Raw genomic sequence first — 18218 nt, 5'->3', positions numbered from 1 at the left:
TTATTAGGTCATAACACTATTATGTATTTATGTTATGGATTAATAAATTGTAACACTATTATATATTTATGTTATGGATTATTAAGTTCTAACACTATTATGTATTTATGTTATGGATTCTTAGGTTGTAACACTATTATGTATTTATGTTATGGATTATTAGGTCGTAACACTATTGTGTATTTATGTTATGGACTATTAGGTTGCAACAGCATTATGTATTTATGTTATGGATTATTAGGTTGTAACACTATTATATATTTATGTTATGGATTGTTAAAGTGTAACACTTATATGTATTTATGTTATGGATTATTAGGTCGTAACACTATTATGTGTTTATGTTATGGATTATTAGGTCATAACAGTATTATGCATTTATGTTATGGATTATTAGGTTATAACATTATTATGTATTTATGTTACGGATTATTAACTTGTAACACTAATATGTATTTATGTTATGGATTATTAGGTTATAACACTATTATGTATTTATGTTATGGATTATTAAGTTGTAACACTAATATGTATTTATGTTATGGATTATTAGGTTGTAACACTATTATGTATTTATGTTATGGATTATTAAGTTGTAACACTAATATGTATTTATGTTATGGATTATTAGGTTCTAACACTTATGTATTTATGTTATGGAGTATTAAGTTGTAACACTAATATGTATTTATGTTATGGATTATTAGGTCGTAACACTATTATGTATTTATGTTATGGATTATTAGGTTGTAACACTATTATCTATTTATGTTGTGGATTATTAGGTTTTAACACTATTATGTATTTATGTTATGGATTATTAGGTTGTAACACTATTATGTATTTATGTTATGGATTAGTAGGTCGTAACACTATTATGTATTTATGTTATGGATTATTAGGTCGTAACACTATTATGTATTTATGTTATGGATTCTTGGGTTGTAACACTATTATGTATTTATGTTATGGATTATTAAGTTGTAAAACTATTATGTATTTATGTTAAGGATTCTTAGGTTGTAACACTATTATGTATTTATGTTATGGATTATTAGGTCGTAACACTATTATGTCTTTATGTTATGGATTATTAGGTCGTAACACTATTATGTATTTATGTTATGGATTCTTAAGTTGTAACACTGTTATCTATTTATGTTATGGATTATTAGGTCGTAATACTATTATGTATTTATGTTACGGATTATTAGGTCATAACACTATTATATATTTATGTTATGGATTATTAGGTTGTAATAATGTTATGTATTGATGTTATGGATTATTAAGTTGTAACACTGTTATGTATTTATGATATGGATTATTAGGTTGTAACACTATTATGTATTTATGTTATTCATTATTAGGTCATATCATTATTATGTATTTATGTTATAGATTATTAGGTCATAACACTGTTATGTATTTATGTTATGGATTATTAAATTATATCACTATTATGTGTTTATGTTATGGATTATTAGGTTGTAACACTATTATGTATTTATGTTATGGATTGTTAGGGCATAACACTATTATGTATTTATGTTATGGATTATTAAGTTGTAACACTGTTATGTATTTATGTTATGGATTATTAGGTTGTAACATTATTATGTATTTATGTTATGGATTATTAGGTCATAACACTATTATGTATTTATGTTATGGATTATTAGGTCGTAACACTATTATGTATTTATGTTATGGATTATTAGGTCGTAACACCATTATGTATTTATGTTATGAATTATTAGGTCGCAACACTATTATGTATTTATGTTATGGATTATTAAATTGTAACACTATTATATATTTATGTTATGGATTATTAGGTTGTAACACTGTTATGTATTTATGTTATGGATTCTTAGGCTGTAGCACTATTATGTATTTATGTTATAGTTTATTAGGTTGTAACACTATTGTGTATTTATGTTATGGATTATTAGGTCGTAACAGTATTATGTATTTATGTTATGGATTATTAGGTTGTAACACTATTATATATTTATGTTATGGATTATTAAATTGTAACACTATTATATATTTATGTTATGGATTATTAGGTTGTAACACTATTATTTATTTATGTTATGGATTATTAGGTTGTAACACTATTATGTATTTATGTTATAGATTATTAGGTCGTAACACTATTATGTGTTTATGTTATGGATTATTAGGTCGTAACAGTATTATGTATTTATGTTATGGATTATTAGGTTATAACACTATTATGTATTTATGTTATGGATTATTAGGTTATAACACTATTATGTATTTATGTTATGGATTATTACGTCGTAACACTGTTATGTGTTTATGTTATGGATTATTAGGTCGTAACAGTATTATGCATTTATGTTATGGATTATTAGGTTATAACACTATTATGTATTTCTGTTATGGATTATTAAATTGTAGCACTAATATGTATTTATGTTATGGATTATTAGGTTGTAACAGTTATGTTTTTATGCTATGGATTATTAGGTTGTAAAATTATTATGTAATTATGTTATGGATTATTAGCTCATAACACTATTATGTATTTATGTTATGGATTATTAGGTTGTAATAATATTATGTATTTATGTTATGGATTATTAAGTCGTAACACTATTATGTATTTATGTTATTGATTGTTAGGTCATAACACTATTATGTATTTATTTTATGGATTATTAGGTCGTAACACTATTAGGTTCATAGGTTCATAGGTTGATACTAGGCTATCTGCCCTAGGGCATCTATAAGCCTAGCCAGAGTGTGTTTGGCTTTCGCCACCCTTTTAGATTAGTTGACTGTGCCTCTGTATAGTAGGTCACAGAAGGTATCCCTTTTAAGGTTAGTTTGCTGTTCCTCTGTCAAGCAGGGACACAGAAGAGATCCCAGAGGTAAACTTATGATCTCCCGTCCACTCGTCAAGATTTCTGTTGAAGAGGGTCAGTGAGGGGCTCTGCCTAACATGGATTGGGATTTTGTTCCAGAGTGAGGGGAGCCTCTGGGATATGAATCTGTCCCTCCAGCATGTCCTATTTATTTCTGTGCTGAGGTTCAGGTCCCTGGAGCATGTAGCTCTAAGGGATTTGGATTTCCTGAGGTGAAGCATGTCCATTAATTCTGGGTTGGACATGGCTTTATACGTCCGACACAGATCGCCTCTGAGTAGGCGATACGCAACTGAGTAGAGCTGGAGTTTCTTTAGCCGAACTGCATAGGGCATCTGTTTGAGCCTCTTGATCCTCTTGGTGAGATACTTTTGGGGTCTTTCCAGTTGCTGAAAGTGTCAGGTAAGGTACATCCCAAACGGGGCATTGTACAAAATTATGGGCCTGATAAGTGATGAGTAGAGGGGCACAATGACCTCTCTTGATCTAGATGTGAACCCTTTCATGATAAGATGGGCTATATAGAAGGTCTTTCTAACCACTTTGGCAGCGTGATTGTCAAAGGAGAGATTGCTATCTACTTGGGTCCCCAAGTCCCTAATTACTTCTTCCGTACTTAATGGATAACCACCTATGTGGTAATTTGTGGGCACTTTGTTTTTCCCAAAGGGGATGACTATGCACTTTTTGGCATTTAGCTTTAGGCCATGGCTATGGCACCAGTTATCCGTCTCTGTGAGACCCTTTTGGAGGATGCTTGTGTCAACCTGAGAGTCGATTACAGCACCCAGTTTGCAGTCATCTGCGAACTTGGTCAGCCATAGTCCACCCGTGTTAGCCTGTACCTCGGAGAAATATATACTGAACAAGAGAGGTCCCAGGACTGAGCCTTGTGGGACACCACTTGTAACTGGTTTAGAGTCTGACATGGCACCTGCTATTCTGACCATGTGGGTTCTATCCCTGAGCCAGTTTGCAACCCATCTTGTGACATAGGGGTTGATATTTAAGCTGGTGAGCTTATTTATGATGCCCGAGTGGGGTATTGTGTCGAAGGCTTTTGTGAGGTCCAAGTAGGCTGTGTGGACTACCTTCCCTTCATCTAGGGCTTTGGTTACTGTTTCAAAGAAGTCGACCAGGTTCAAGAGGCAAGATCTGCCCTTAACGAAGCCGAATTGGGTAGGATCCAGTGTCTGGAGGTTCCCAATGTCTTTGTTTATGATTTCCATGATGATACGCTCCATAGCTTTGCAGACCAGGCTAGTCTAGGGCGATAGTTTCCGGGGTCTGTTGTGGCACCACCTTTGTGGAGTGGGACCACTGTTGCTGTACGCCATTCCTTGGGTACATATCCTGTAGTAAGGCTGAGATTGAACAGTGACTTTATATGAGGGTTTAGTTCTTCTTGGAGCTCGTGTAAGACTCAGCCCGGGACTCTGTCTGGTCCCATTGATGCTGTGTTTTTTGCTTTGGAGAGGGTAGCTCTCACCTGTGCATCTGAGATCTCAGGAAGGCTACACTCTGTTCGGATAGACATTTGCTCTTTTGGGGGGGAAGGGGAGAGAAGTTTGCACTGAACCTTTCTGTCAGGATGTTGGCAATGTCTGTGGGTTCATTGTATTTTTTGTCATTTTGCAGTAACTCAGAGCATATCTGGGAGTTGCCTCCCAGGTTTCTGACATAACTAAAGAAGGCCTTGTGTTTATCTTTAGTGTCTTGTGCAATTTTTCTTTCGAAGCTGGCCTTAGATGATTTTATGAGGGATCGTAGTTCCTTGCTAGTACTGATCAGTGACGCCTTCCCTTTTTGGGATTTTGCTCTGTCATGTAGTAGCTTTCTCCTTCTGTTGTATATCTTATTTATGGCCGGGGTCCACCAGACAGGTCTCATGACTTTGGAGGTGTGAGTCTTGGTTTTATTTGGGATAGCATGCTCCATGCATTCCTGTAGGTGTCCATAGAATGCTTTTGTAAAGGATTCTGCATTCTGGGCCGTATTTTCCACTGGCCCAGGGGCTTTGAAGGATTCCACCTCAGTTTTGAGAAGTGTGAAGTTTGCTTTTGAGAAGTTCTTCACCGTGGTTTCCTTGGCTAGGGGTGGGGACGGAATATGGATGTCCAGTGAGATTTGTTTATGGTCTGATCTTACCAATGAGGGGTATACCTCTGGTGTGGAACATAGAGACCCCATGTTGGTGATGACCAGATCCAATATGTTTTCCCCTCTTGTGGGAATGGTGACCAGTTGTTCCATAGCATTTGAGTTTATAAATTCTAGGAACCGTTGGGTGAGGGTATTTGGGCTTGAGTAGTTTTCCCAATCGATGTTTGGGTAGTTGAAGTCACCCAATATAATAGTGTTTGGAAAGACCTTCATATTCTCCAGTGTTCTCAGGAAAGCCGAGTGAGGTTCCTGTGTTTGGGAGAGTGGTCTGTAGCAGGCTACAAACTGAAAGGCTGTTTTTCCCACTGTTAGTTGCACATGGATGGTCTCTGATGCTTTGTGCAGTGCCACTAACCTGGAGGTGTGGGTATCTTTGATAAATATGGATACTCCCCCTCCTTTTGTGGTTCGGTCCAAGTTTTGGGGCCGGAAAGCATGGTATGAAGTATAACCTTTTAGTGCTGGGGTGCTCTCGGGAGCCTATTATGTATTTATGCTATAGATTATTAGGTCGTAACACTATTATGTATTTATGTTATGGATTATTAAATTGTAACACTATTATATATTTATGTTATGGATTATTAAGTTGTAACACTATTATGTATTTATGTTATGGATTCTTAGGTTGTAACACTGTTATGTATTTATGTTATGGATTATTAGGTCGTAACACTATTGCGTATTTATGTTATGGACTATTAGGTCGCAACAGTATTATGTATTTATGTTATGGATTATTAGGTTGTAACACTATTACATATGTATGTTATGGATTATTAAATTGTAACACTTATATGTATTTATGTAATGGATTATTAGGTTGTAACACTATTATGTATTTATGTTATGGATTCCTAGGTTGTAACACTATTATGTATTTATGTTATGGATTATTAGGTCGTAACACTATTATGTATTTATGTTATGGATTATTAGGTTGTAACACTATTATGTATTTATGTTATGGATTATTAAATTGTAACACTAATATGTATTTATGTTATGGATTATTAGGTTATAACACTATTATGTATTTATGTTATGGATTATTAAGTTGTAACACTAATATGTATTTATGTTATGGATTACTAGGTTGCAACACTATTATGTATTTATGTTATGGATTATTAGGTTATAACACTGTTATGTATTTATGTTATGGATTATTAGGTTATAACACTATTATGTCTTTATGTTATGGATTATTAAATTGTAACACTAATATGTGTTTATGTTATGGATTATTAAGTTGTAACACTATTATGTATTTATGTTATGGATTATTATGGCATAACACTATTATGTATTTATGTTATGGATTATTAGGTTATAACACTATTATGTATTTATGTTATGGATTATTAAGTTGTAACACTAATATGTATTTATGTTATGGATTATTAGGTCGTAACACTATTATGTATTTATGTAATGGATTATTAGGTTGTAACACTATTATGTATTTATGTTATGGATTCCTAGGTTGTAACACTATTATGTATTTATGTTATGGATTATTAGGTCGTTACACTATTATGTATTTATGTTATGGATTATTAGGTTGTAACACTATTATGTATTTATGTTATGGATTATTAAATTGTAACACTAATATGTATTTATGTTATGGATTATTAGGTTATAACACTATTATGTATTTATGTTATGGATTATTAAATTGTAACACTAATATGTGTTTATGTTATGGATTACTAGGTTGTAACACTATTATGTATTTATGTTATGGATTATTAGGTTATAACACTATTATGTATTTATGTTATGGATTATTAAATTGTAACACTAATATGTGTTTATGTTATGGATTATTAAGTTGTAACACTATTATGTATTTATGTTATGGGTTATTAGGGCATAACACTATTATGTATTTATGTTATGGATTATTAAATTGTAACACTAATATGTGTTTATGTTATGGATTATTAAATTGTAACACTATTATGTATTTATGTTATGGATTATTGGTGTACTCTCCATGCTCATGCATGAAAATAGACACATTATTGTCCCCCCTGCCTGCCTAATTAATATATGTAAATATCACCATTTTAAATCCTGTTCAACATGCAGAAGTATCCACGTGTTTTTTTGTTTTTTGGATGTTGCTTCTCTTTGTTGGTTTATGGTAGATATGGTAAAACTATTCCATTATAGTCACTGGCTATCCCCTGATTTAAGCATGATTTGTACCATGGTTCACTGATGAGCTTTGACATGACTCTGTAATCCAGCTCTGGATCAAGAGAAAATATATGTTTACACACGGGAGAGCTGCCAGATGGTTAGGGTTTCTTTTTTATTTTTGCAGGGCTTCTTACTTTAAGAAGATAGCAGTGAAATCTGCAGGTGGTAAGTGGTTGAGCTGGTGAAATGTAAACAGAAATGTAATGAGAATAATGATTACTTTTATTTATAGCTGTGCGTACTGTGACCAGGTCTAAGTCAGAAATTAATGGTTTACCTTGAGTTGCTTAATAGTAATTGCTTGTGTTGTTGTTTGCTGAAACATGTTGGCTCAAGGTGTTGTATGGTTGTAGCATTTATGCTCTGTTCTTAGAAGTGATATAGTTAAGCTAGAAATGTGTGTTTTAATTAATTTCCAAGATCAAGAAGTAAATCAGAAAGAGTTCATAGCTGCATAGATTAGTATTAGGCTAACTGCCCTTGTGGGACATTTTATGCTAAGCCAATTAATCCATGTGAAAATCACACTCTGTACCTTGTGTCTGTAAGGTAAACACCTTAACCCTTATGCTAACCTCCATTACTGGGATTACTGTTTTCATGTTTTGGCATGATCTCTCTTTCTCTGAGTTGGAGTGACGTTATATGTGACATACATGTTTTCAAAATGTCATTGCTCTGACAGAGTAAACTGTGTGGAAATTTGGTCTAGGTCACTTATCAGGTGTGGTACAAGGTGAAAGGAGGAAGATATGTTGCAGTAGGTAAGTGTGCATTTGGATGCTGTTGCCTAAAGTTTTGGATTTACAAAATATTTGGGCATTGGGGGGGTGGGAGTGTGTGTGTCTCAGTGTGTGCGGGGTAGGGTTAGTTTAAGTGCTAGATAAGGAGACTGATTTAGTATTGAGCAAGTGAGATGTATGTCTGAGTCTCCTCTGTAGGTGTAATAATATGGAAATGCTTTTTTCAAAGATAAAGTGTAGGGTTTGGGGTAACGTCACAAGCAGGGTTAGGGTTAGAACACATGAGTAAAGTGGTGTGGGGTGAGTGGGTGGGTAAAGCCCTCTAGCCATCTTTACCAATGTGTGCTAACCCTACAGCATACCTTAAAAAATCCTTTTCATAGCTCTGCCACTATTCAGGCAAATAAGGGCTGAATATTGCAGAAGAGTTTTAGTTTACAGATTGCAAAAGGAAATGGCCTTTTTGCTATCTTTTCTACTTGAGATGTTTTAGATTTTTTGTAATTATAATTGTTCAAAATGTTTGCATCAATCATATATGAGTCAAAGTTTTTACATTTTGAAAATTATAATAATAATCCATATAAATATATTTGTGTGTGTGTATGTGTAAAAATGTATACATATATATATATATATATAGAGAGAGAGAGAGAGAGAGAGAAAGAGAGAGATGTCTTATTTGTAGAGGTCATTGACTTGCCAGATCCTGCTGCCAGACAAAGACTACATAACTTCTCCTCATAAAAGGATCTTTCCAGATATCTTGAGTTGAGTCCTTCTTTTTAAAAAATGTCTGTGCAGTTCGGAGGACTCTCCATGGTTGCTCTAGTCACCTTGACTGGAATAGGCTGATGAGGGTAGTAGTCAAGGCTGTAACTAAGCTGAGTGCCTTCTCTTATCCCACTGTATCTAGGGTGGGTAAAGAGGGACCCTTGCCACCTGTGTCTACTGCTCCTCCCCCAGGCCCATTTATAGCATCAGGCGTATCAAAGGCCACTGCTTTTCAGAAGAGTTCAACACTGACATTGATGGAGCTTCCCTCTTCAGTGCTAATGTGACCATCTGTACAGGTGACAGTGGTGCTCAGCCTTTCTGCACTGAGAGTCACTAGATTTCAGGTCCTCAAGGCTGATAGTTTGACACCACCATTAGCACTCATTTATGTCATTGTCCAAATTGGAATTCAAGCCCTCAGAACTAATGTTGACATCTCTACCAGGAATCAGCCCACTTAGGAGTAGCAGGTTCCACCACTGAAATTGAGAGACTGGATCATGCAAAATATGAAAGTTATTTACTTACTGTAATATTAGTTATGATATTTCTAGTTTTCTTACTTGTAAAAGTTGCGTGTTTAGTGCATATTGAAAACTGGTGATCAGACTTTATCGTGGGGATACAGTTTTTTAAAGCATATAATGATGTATGCTGCACTTTGGATCATTTATGTATATAAAGAAAAATAAATGTTTTCTTCTCTCAGAACTTGCTGTCTGCTTCACCCATGATTGAATAGCTCGGCATTCTTTTGGCTGTAATGGAAACTTCATGAAGCATTATAGTACAGACTAGAGTGTGGCCTTCCTTCCTTTCTCTTTTGCTTATTGAAACTGACTTGTTCAAAGTTTTTTTCTGTATATTAGCAAACTTGTTGTATGTTTGTTTTTTTTAATTAAAAAACAGAAACTAGTGATCTTGAAACTTCGTTGATGAGCTCAGCACAGTAATTTTCAAAAATCATGAAACCCAGGTGGTGTTCCAAAGCAACAAGCCTTTATTCGTCACAGACAAGGGATCCTCAGTAACAAAAAATCAGAAATATTTTAACAATGTTAAACATATCAACTTTTATATACTTAAAAGTAGGTGTGGAAAATATACGTATTGTTCAATTGTAAACCACCCTATTCATGGCAAACAATATAAACGGGGCTGTAAACGTGCATTTTAGAACAGCAAATACCCACCCCCACACACTACTACTGATTAGATCAAACTAAATCCTAGTTAAGGAAAGCACCACCTATCTATTTGCAACCCACATTCCAAGAACAGGTATTAAAAAAAGCATAGCATATACATAAAAAGACTCTTAACTAAAACTGATTTCGACCAACCTTGCAATAAAGCCTTCATCAGGTCTGTGACAAGAACTAAAATCAACAAAAAACACATAGCTATCTAACCATAAACATAATCAAACTAAAACACTATAAATATAAAAATATGTCTGTCTAATAATGTCTAATAAATATTCATCCATGAGTATTAGTTTGCATAAAAAACTAAGTTATTAACATCTCAGAAAAAATGTCAGTGCTTTGCAAACAAAATTCATGACAGTTTTCATGTTTACAGTCCCAAAAACGATTATACAATGAAAACTAGTAGAAAAAACAAACAAAAATACAGAAAACAGTGGATGAAGTAAACTAATAATGTATAAAAAATGTGCAGGTGTGTGCATTAGCATCCACCATATGGTAAGTGGGGCAATTATACCAATACTACATGGTAATAGCAGCATGAAAAAAAATGTGTTTTTAATTTACCATTTAAATCTCTGGTATGATGCAATAAATCTAATCAAATCAGACTTGAAGTTAAAGTAACTAAGCATATATATATTTATACACATTGTACACATCATTTTTATTATTATTTAGCATATTTTTGGTACATAAAAATATTCCACAAAAAATTCTTAAAAAAACCTTTACAGATTATGTGGCAGCTCACGTAAATTCAACACATTCTTAAGAGCAATAGTAGTTAAGTCCTGGTTTTCTGAATGCATTTAATTTCAGCTGCCAACATAATTATTTTTCTCCAACACACCATTGGCGTCCCCTTCAACCTTATCCATTTCCACACAGTCGGGAATGATAAATTTAAAACCAGAATGTCTGGGATGTTCTAATAAATGTTGGGATTAGGTGTTTCTCTGGCATTTATGGCTGATGTCAGAAAGATGACCTGAAATCCTCCTTTTGAGTTTATTCATAGTCTTACCCACATAAAATGCAGGGCAGTCATTACACTTGACTCTGTATACAACTTTGTCAGTATCACAGTTACCAACTGCTGAAGATTTCACCATCTTTTTCCGATAGGGGCACTCAAATGAGTCACATGCCATCAAGTACTCACAGAAAGTGCAGTTAGGTGGCCCACAGATTTTAGTGCTCATGTCATCCTGGTGTGCCTTATTTTTCTTGTCCACACAACTACGTATGCTTCTGTTCTTTTTATATACAAAATAGGGTGATGTCCTAAAACCCATACAGGCTGCTGATTGTCAGTGAGGATGGCCCAGTTCTCCTTAATAATGGCTTTAATTGTATTGAAATCGCAGGTGTAAGTTAGAATGCACCTGTCCTTACTTCTCTCTTCTTTTGGGTTAGGGTGACCTCATTGCGTAAGTCTACCAAAAGGCCTATTCCACATAGGGTCATTGTTAATTTTAGAATCTCTAATGGGATCCAGGATCGTATGTAACATTTAATTCATATCCTCTGGTTAAGAAATCATTTTCAAGATCATTCACATTGTTAGAAAAATATGTACTAATGTATATGTTTAGTGCTTATTAGAAGCTAAAAGGGTTAACACATTTCATTCTATTTTATGTACAGCTTAATTCTGTATGAAATTACAAGATGCTTTTTCAAACTGCAGTATGCTTTCTGAAATTGCAAAATGCTCTCTGACCTAGTATTTGCTAGCACAGCAAAATTCATGTTTATGCCTTTTTGGAAATCTACTGAGAAGCAGGTGATTATCTGTTAGGTCAGGAAAATAAATGAATAGAACAATGCTGTTTTCTATAATGTTATTGAACTTGAACAATCAGCTCTGTTCATGTTATGAGAACATGCACAGCTGCAGAAAAGAAAGATCAAACAAAGACTGCTTGAAGAAATGAACTATAATCTGTACTTGCTTTGTGCTCAAATTAGCCATAGTACCTTGAGTGGTAACATTGCATAGTGAGAAGTTGTATCTGACCGGTGGTCATCAAGGCCACGTTGTTTTTCTTAGGAAGTTTTTTTTTTATAAACTTGATATGCCAGCAGAAAATCATGGTTAAACAGCTGCTATGAAATAATATTGAAAGAACTTGTGATTTATTACGTCAGCTTGGTAGGCAATGTCTTGTAAGAAATGTATAGGAATAGCCTCACTTCCTGATTCTAGTTAGACAAACTCTGTATTAGCACGTTTTTGTCTCCTTGCTGCAAGATTAAAGTGCCTTAACCTGAACCTGCCATGTGTTGATCTTTTTGAAGTTGTTTTTCCTTTGACACATATTTTTGAGAAAAAGGTCCAAATCTGTGGTAATGCGTGCTAATCTGTAGCCTCGTCATTTTATTACATTAAACTTAGTTTTTACTGCATGCGTACTGTCTCTGTGAAGTAAGTAGTTTACTCTTGTTGGTTTCCTGTGTAAGTTACTAATTCATTTTCTTCTGTCTTTATTTTGTTTTGAAGTTGCTATGTTTTTAAAGTACTTATTTCTGCAGGTTTATAGTATTGCAGTTTGAGACACTTCATTACAATGTATCTTTTCTTTCTCTAGGTAATTGCACTAAGTAAAAGAAGTAAGGAGGCCGAGTCTGCTTTTCTTAGTATATACAAACAATTAATTCAAGCCCCAGGTAAGAATTGCTTGGTTATAGTGCTGAATGCTTTAGTATAAAATGGTAACAGAAAAAAAATGGTTTCCTGAAGTGACATTTATACATCACATGCACAGAATGTGTGAGCATGGTTATGCAAAACGTGCATATTACTTCTGTGAACCATGCGTACTGCATAACATAAATAAACTACATATAATTTTTTCAGATTTTTGACATAGTTCTGGGACAGACGGCCTCAATCTAAGCAGCACAAACATCAGTCTTTGTAATTACACAGCTCAGACCTATATGAGTCCTTTAGTACAGTTTTCATATTCCATTGCCATTACTGCTTGTCAGTGCATGTTACCTTTTTAGGTGTATTTGTGAGGATTGCTTCCCTTTGGTGTGAGATGTGTATTCTGGGAGACCCCGGGGTAGAATTCATACTTATTTGGGTGATTTGTTGAGGATACTAGTGAAACACCTGTGCAGTTGCAGACTGTGAGATTATCAGCACCACGGGATTCACATACACATTCATCACATGGCTCACTGTTACACTCATCATGTTGGGAAACTCTGCCACAGGCTGAGAGCCATCATCTGCGCAGACTTTCAGAGTTACGCGTCTTACCCTAAGGCTGGGTTGACATCAGTTTTACACTGAATGTCAACACATACCTGTTATAATGACTTGCATATTACTGGACAATTTTATTTTTTTCTTGCCACTTGCATGTATGCAGAAGAAAGGCATTCATTCAGTGCAATGGGCTAAGCCGTGACTTGGCAGAGTAAACAGATAAGTATTACATTGAAGAACCTCTTGCATCTACTGCTGTGTACTACTGAATAGGATTTGGGGTTGTGTTTTACAGATATCTTTGCAGCATTTCATGATATGGAAGTGTTGGGCATGCCATCTGAGACAGGAAAGTGTGCTTGCAAAATGCATATTTCTTTTAAAAATAGGCAAGATAAGTGTGTTTATTGTCCTGGGTCAGAGTATGATGTCAGTGCTTACAAAATCTGTTAGGAGGTCAGGAACATGACCCTTCATACGACATGTGGCCACCCATACCTCCTTAAACCAAATGAGGTTTATGACCTACTTGCTAAAGTCTGCCATTTCATAAGATGGTAGTCAACTGGTTGTCCCCCTCTAAAAAGAAAAACAAGGAGAAGTCTGTGGGTCTCATGGAACTGAACAACCCAGCTAGGATTTGTTAGTCGGAGGATGATAGTTCCTCTGAAGGAGCTCAACTAATCCCAAGACCTAATGTCTACATTGGCCAAGGCCTCTAGCACAAAAGCTGCTATGCCATCAACATACCTCTCACTGGTTTTGAGGGCAAAATAATGGGGTGCCACGAATTTCCGAGTGGCCCCTTCAATTTCTGATTTTTTTTATTCACAATTTTAAGTTATTAACTCATAATATGGTGATAACAATGGATAAAATAGTTTATGTTGGCAAAGAACATGGTGAGTGTTTATTTTTCCTTGTCTGCTAAATAGCTGTTTGAATTTTGGCATTTTGACCATAATAATCAAGCGAGTGTATAATGAATGAATTAATGGGCTTGGAATACATCTCTCAAGTTTACTATCTCTTTGGCTCAAAATTTATCTCTTTTCTTCCTAATCCCTCCTAAAACCGGGGAGATTTTGAGAGAGAAAAGGTATTGGATTGTACTGAATAATACATGTCAAATGTACCTCATTGCGGGAACATTCCTCCTTTGGGCTCATTCTTCCAAGTTCCACATTGAAAGGGTCCATGGCACATGTAGCATTAGGATTTTTTTAACACATAAAAACAAAGTAACTAAACCAAGAAACAAAATGTTACGGCAGGAAACTCAAATGACCAAAGATTAAAAACACAGAGCTTTAATCCACAAAGCAAGATCTTCACAAAAAGTTAAAAGATAAGTGCTTTTGTTCACTTAGAATACCTCTTTAAGATCTGCTGTTCTTGTATGGAGGCTTGACTGCTGTTGAGTGATCCCATTGGATGGTATAAGGAATAAAGGCTCTTATATTTTAACTTTTTGTGAAGAGAGATCTTGCTTTGTGGATTAAAGTTCTGTATTTCTAATCTTTGCCCACCTGATCTAAGTTTACTGCCGTAACATTTTGTTTTGAAGCTGTTTATATATATATATATGTCCGTGTTAGAGCTGAGGGGATATCTCGGTTTTATGTGAGCTCATTGAATAGTACTTAAGTGGTTTCCGTTTGTACAACTTTGCAATAGCCACGTGCCTGCAACAGAGACGCTTCTTCTAGGAATCAGTCTTGGTAGATAAGTAAAAACCGAATAGTAACTGCCAAAATTTTCATGAGAAAAATGGCATCAACTGTTTAGTCCATTTAAAGTTTTCCAAGTAAAATAAAGCAAGGCAATTCTATTTTTGAAGGGTAGGGGTAGGTAGAAATGTCCATGATTCCATTGTGATTTTATTATCCTTGCTTCTGTCAGGACGTGAAGATAGATGAAGTCCTCTGCCTAAAAGTCTGTCTTTTGAGTAGTACAGTACAACAGCATTGTAAGCAAGGCATGGAGTGTGTGTTTTGCTTGCAAATCTTGATATTCATTATAATTTGCCATCATGGGGAAGCTTAATGTGGTGATGTTGCGGTACCTCTTGAGAAGTGATTTCAGAATTCTTTCTGACTGCCATAAGTAATTGGGTGAACTTAACTGTTTATAATGTCTTCGGCCTGCTATAGTGGTTAACTGAGGTAAAAGTACTAACAGTAGCTTTTCTACTCGACTATCTCATATTAAAAAAGTAATACTTTCAAAACTTGATAAATGTTGCAGATGACTGGAAGCAACTCATGCCATGGTGTATAAAACTTGTGACAGGACACTAACTTATTCATAGCCTGACCTTTTGTAAAGTTTATAACAGACTAGACTTTGTAAATGAAAAAGAGAACCACTAAAACCGTCTGTGTTTTCTGTGTGCTACAAGATACCAGGCTGAGGGAAAGCTTCAGAAGCAGTTCTTTCTTAAGAGATACAACCTGATGATCCAGTTTATTTTCCAGAAACAGTATCTGTAACACATAGAAAGTTTTATCAGAATTTGTAAAATCTTCATAGAAATAACTGTTAAGTCTGCAGAAAATGTACAACACTTAACCACACATTCTGGGAACAGGGTAAAATATAGTGTTCACCAGTTTAGAATATGTTTAGCTGACTTGGATCTGCTTATTCAAGTAATCTCCAAGTAGAAAATATTTTAATTTATTTTAAAAGAGGTGATTATCTGCATGTGTAAGACTATTATGATAAGAAAAAATTTGAAAGTGGCAGCCAGAATCAGCAGGGTGAGATTGTTTGTCTCTGATACATAAACCTGCTGAGATGAAAAGAGAAGCTTTCCAGCTGTGGAATTTTTTGAACTCATATGCCTGATGCATATCTAAGAATCACTTCTAAAGATGGGTAATCCAAATTCTGAGTGAAGTTAGATTGCACATGGCAAATATAAGGTGACAGAGCTTCATCCTTCTGCTGTATGACTGTGATACCAGTAGGAAGTGATATTGGCACTGTTTTCAGTTTAGTGCATAGATTTTACAAGTATTATTTTCTCTGACATCCTACTTTAAGTACAGTTTTGTTTGTATCCTTCAGTGGCACACTCATCTAGATCGGATGTCTGTGGGTTCTATTCCCCTACCAGATTCTTGGATTTTTATAGTATTGACATTATAGTGCACAGCAGTAGGGGGCACTGCATTGCTACAGAGCCTGACTTTCATATAGTACATTAAACTCGTCACATCTGCCTAAGTTGGTTGTAGTTTAGGTGCATGTTAAAAATCCCTTGGCACTTTGAGTCCTGGCAGATTTCACAGACATGCATAATTATCACCTTGGGTGTCCCTTGAAAATAAGCCTAAAATCTAGTGGGTTGTGTACATAATTAATTTTAAACAAATTTATATATGTTGTTTTTATCCTGAATGTAACAGTAAGTTTAGGCTAAGTAAGAATGAAATACGTTGTTGTGCTTCCTGGTGTTTACTGCTCCGCCTTTTCCAGTGATGGTTTGATATAACTTATACAAAGACATTACACAAACAAGAATCCCACATTTGCATCCAGTGATCCTACCAGAATGCACCCTGCACTTTGCTTAGATCCAACAACTGTCTACAATTCAAGCATTTTCTTACGGTGACTCACTTCAGAATGGCTCATTCCATTCCCCTTATCCTGATACACAGCCATGTCCAGAGTGATGTATGAATTTGTAGATTCATTTATCCAGTGTTCGGATCCCAAAGTCAACTAGCAACATTGACTCCTGTATATTATAAAAACATTTCCCATCACCCATACATCTGTTACGTAGGACTTCAAAATCAACAAAATCATTTACATTCCTAACAAGCCATGGCAGTCTATTCCAAACTTTTGTAATAGTTTGTTAGGTGCGAATCTCTTTTCTTAGTCCTATTATTATTGGTATTGGATAGCCTCTTAAATGACAGATATGAAGTTAACAGTTATATTGTTCTGTTGTACTTTGATGTTATGGTTATATTTATGAACTGCTCCTGTATGGCTGCTGCTGTTGTATTGCAGTTAAAAAAAGGTCAACAGAATTATAAACGCGTCATTAAGTCCAGAGTAAATACCTTGAATACCACAGCTAAATAGACCTAGCTCTTTTCATTTAATATTGTATGTTTTAATATGTATTCTAGGAACTGTCATAATGAATCTTCTTTGACTTGACCAAAAAAGCAACTTAGGTCAAAGAGATTTAATTGTTTGTTGACTGGGTTGTTCTCACTAGCCCAATGGCCTCTTTTCAGGGGAGACCTGAGGTGCTATTCATATTGACTGGGCAAGTTTGACCAGGATACAATGGAAATTCTCCTACTGTTTTCACTCTGAACCACTAGGTGACATCACAGGGCTGCAAACACTTGCAGTATGGCAGCGGATAGTAGTCATGGAACTAAGAGTGCTGCAGGACCTGTGGAGCCTGATACAGAGATGGCAGAGGCAGTTGTGAACAGTTTTGATGATAAAACACTTGAAACACAAGTGTTAATGAAAAGAACAGACCACGGGTGAACGTAATGCCGTAGTAATATATACCAAATAGAAAGCTCAAATACTTAAAGTTAAAACAAAGCACGGCAAGTATATAAAAATTAACCAAGTCGTAGTTTATTTAGGTAAGTGCTTTCACCACACTGAGGTGACTTCCTCACATCATAATAACAAACATTCACTCTGTGTTAAATTTGTATAACATTTTAAATTAAAACATCCAACAAAATGTCATCCCCCCATTTTTCTCTAATGACATCATCATAAAGTCTATCTTTAAAGTCACAGTATCTTATTTCTATAAAAATATTAGAGTACTCCATTATGACTTACAAAGCAGCCTTTACTATAAGCAGAACTCATCTAGGTAGCCCTTTAGCTTTAAGTATTGGTTTAATTGAAATTACATCATTAAGCCCAGCTCCCTTGTCTGCCCTAAGCTTCAATATCCATCTAAGTTCAGCCCCTTCTGTCCTATTTTCCACAT

General features: G+C 35.0%; 1 protein-coding gene across 4 annotated transcripts in view; it reads left to right on the top strand.

Annotated features, from left to right (window-relative positions):
• The window catches only part of CUX2 (cut like homeobox 2), a 2130834-nt gene that overhangs the window by 1353930 nt on the left and 758686 nt on the right, over positions 1-18218 (top strand). For all 4 annotated transcript variants that reach the window (XM_044068629.1, XM_044068630.1, XM_044068628.1 and 1 more), the window contains exon 4: positions 12597-12675. In XM_044068629.1, the coding sequence (XP_043924564.1) occupies positions 12597-12675 (79 nt within the window). The remainder of the gene's footprint in view (positions 1-12596; positions 12676-18218) is intronic.

Source organism: Protopterus annectens, chromosome 4.part0 (genome assembly GCF_019279795.1).
Source record: "Protopterus annectens isolate FY-2018-M chromosome 4.part0, PAN1.0, whole genome shotgun sequence".
Lineage (NCBI taxonomy): Eukaryota > Metazoa > Chordata > Ceratodontiformes > Protopteridae > Protopterus > Protopterus annectens.
This window is presented reverse-complemented; position numbering and strand designations above follow the sequence as displayed.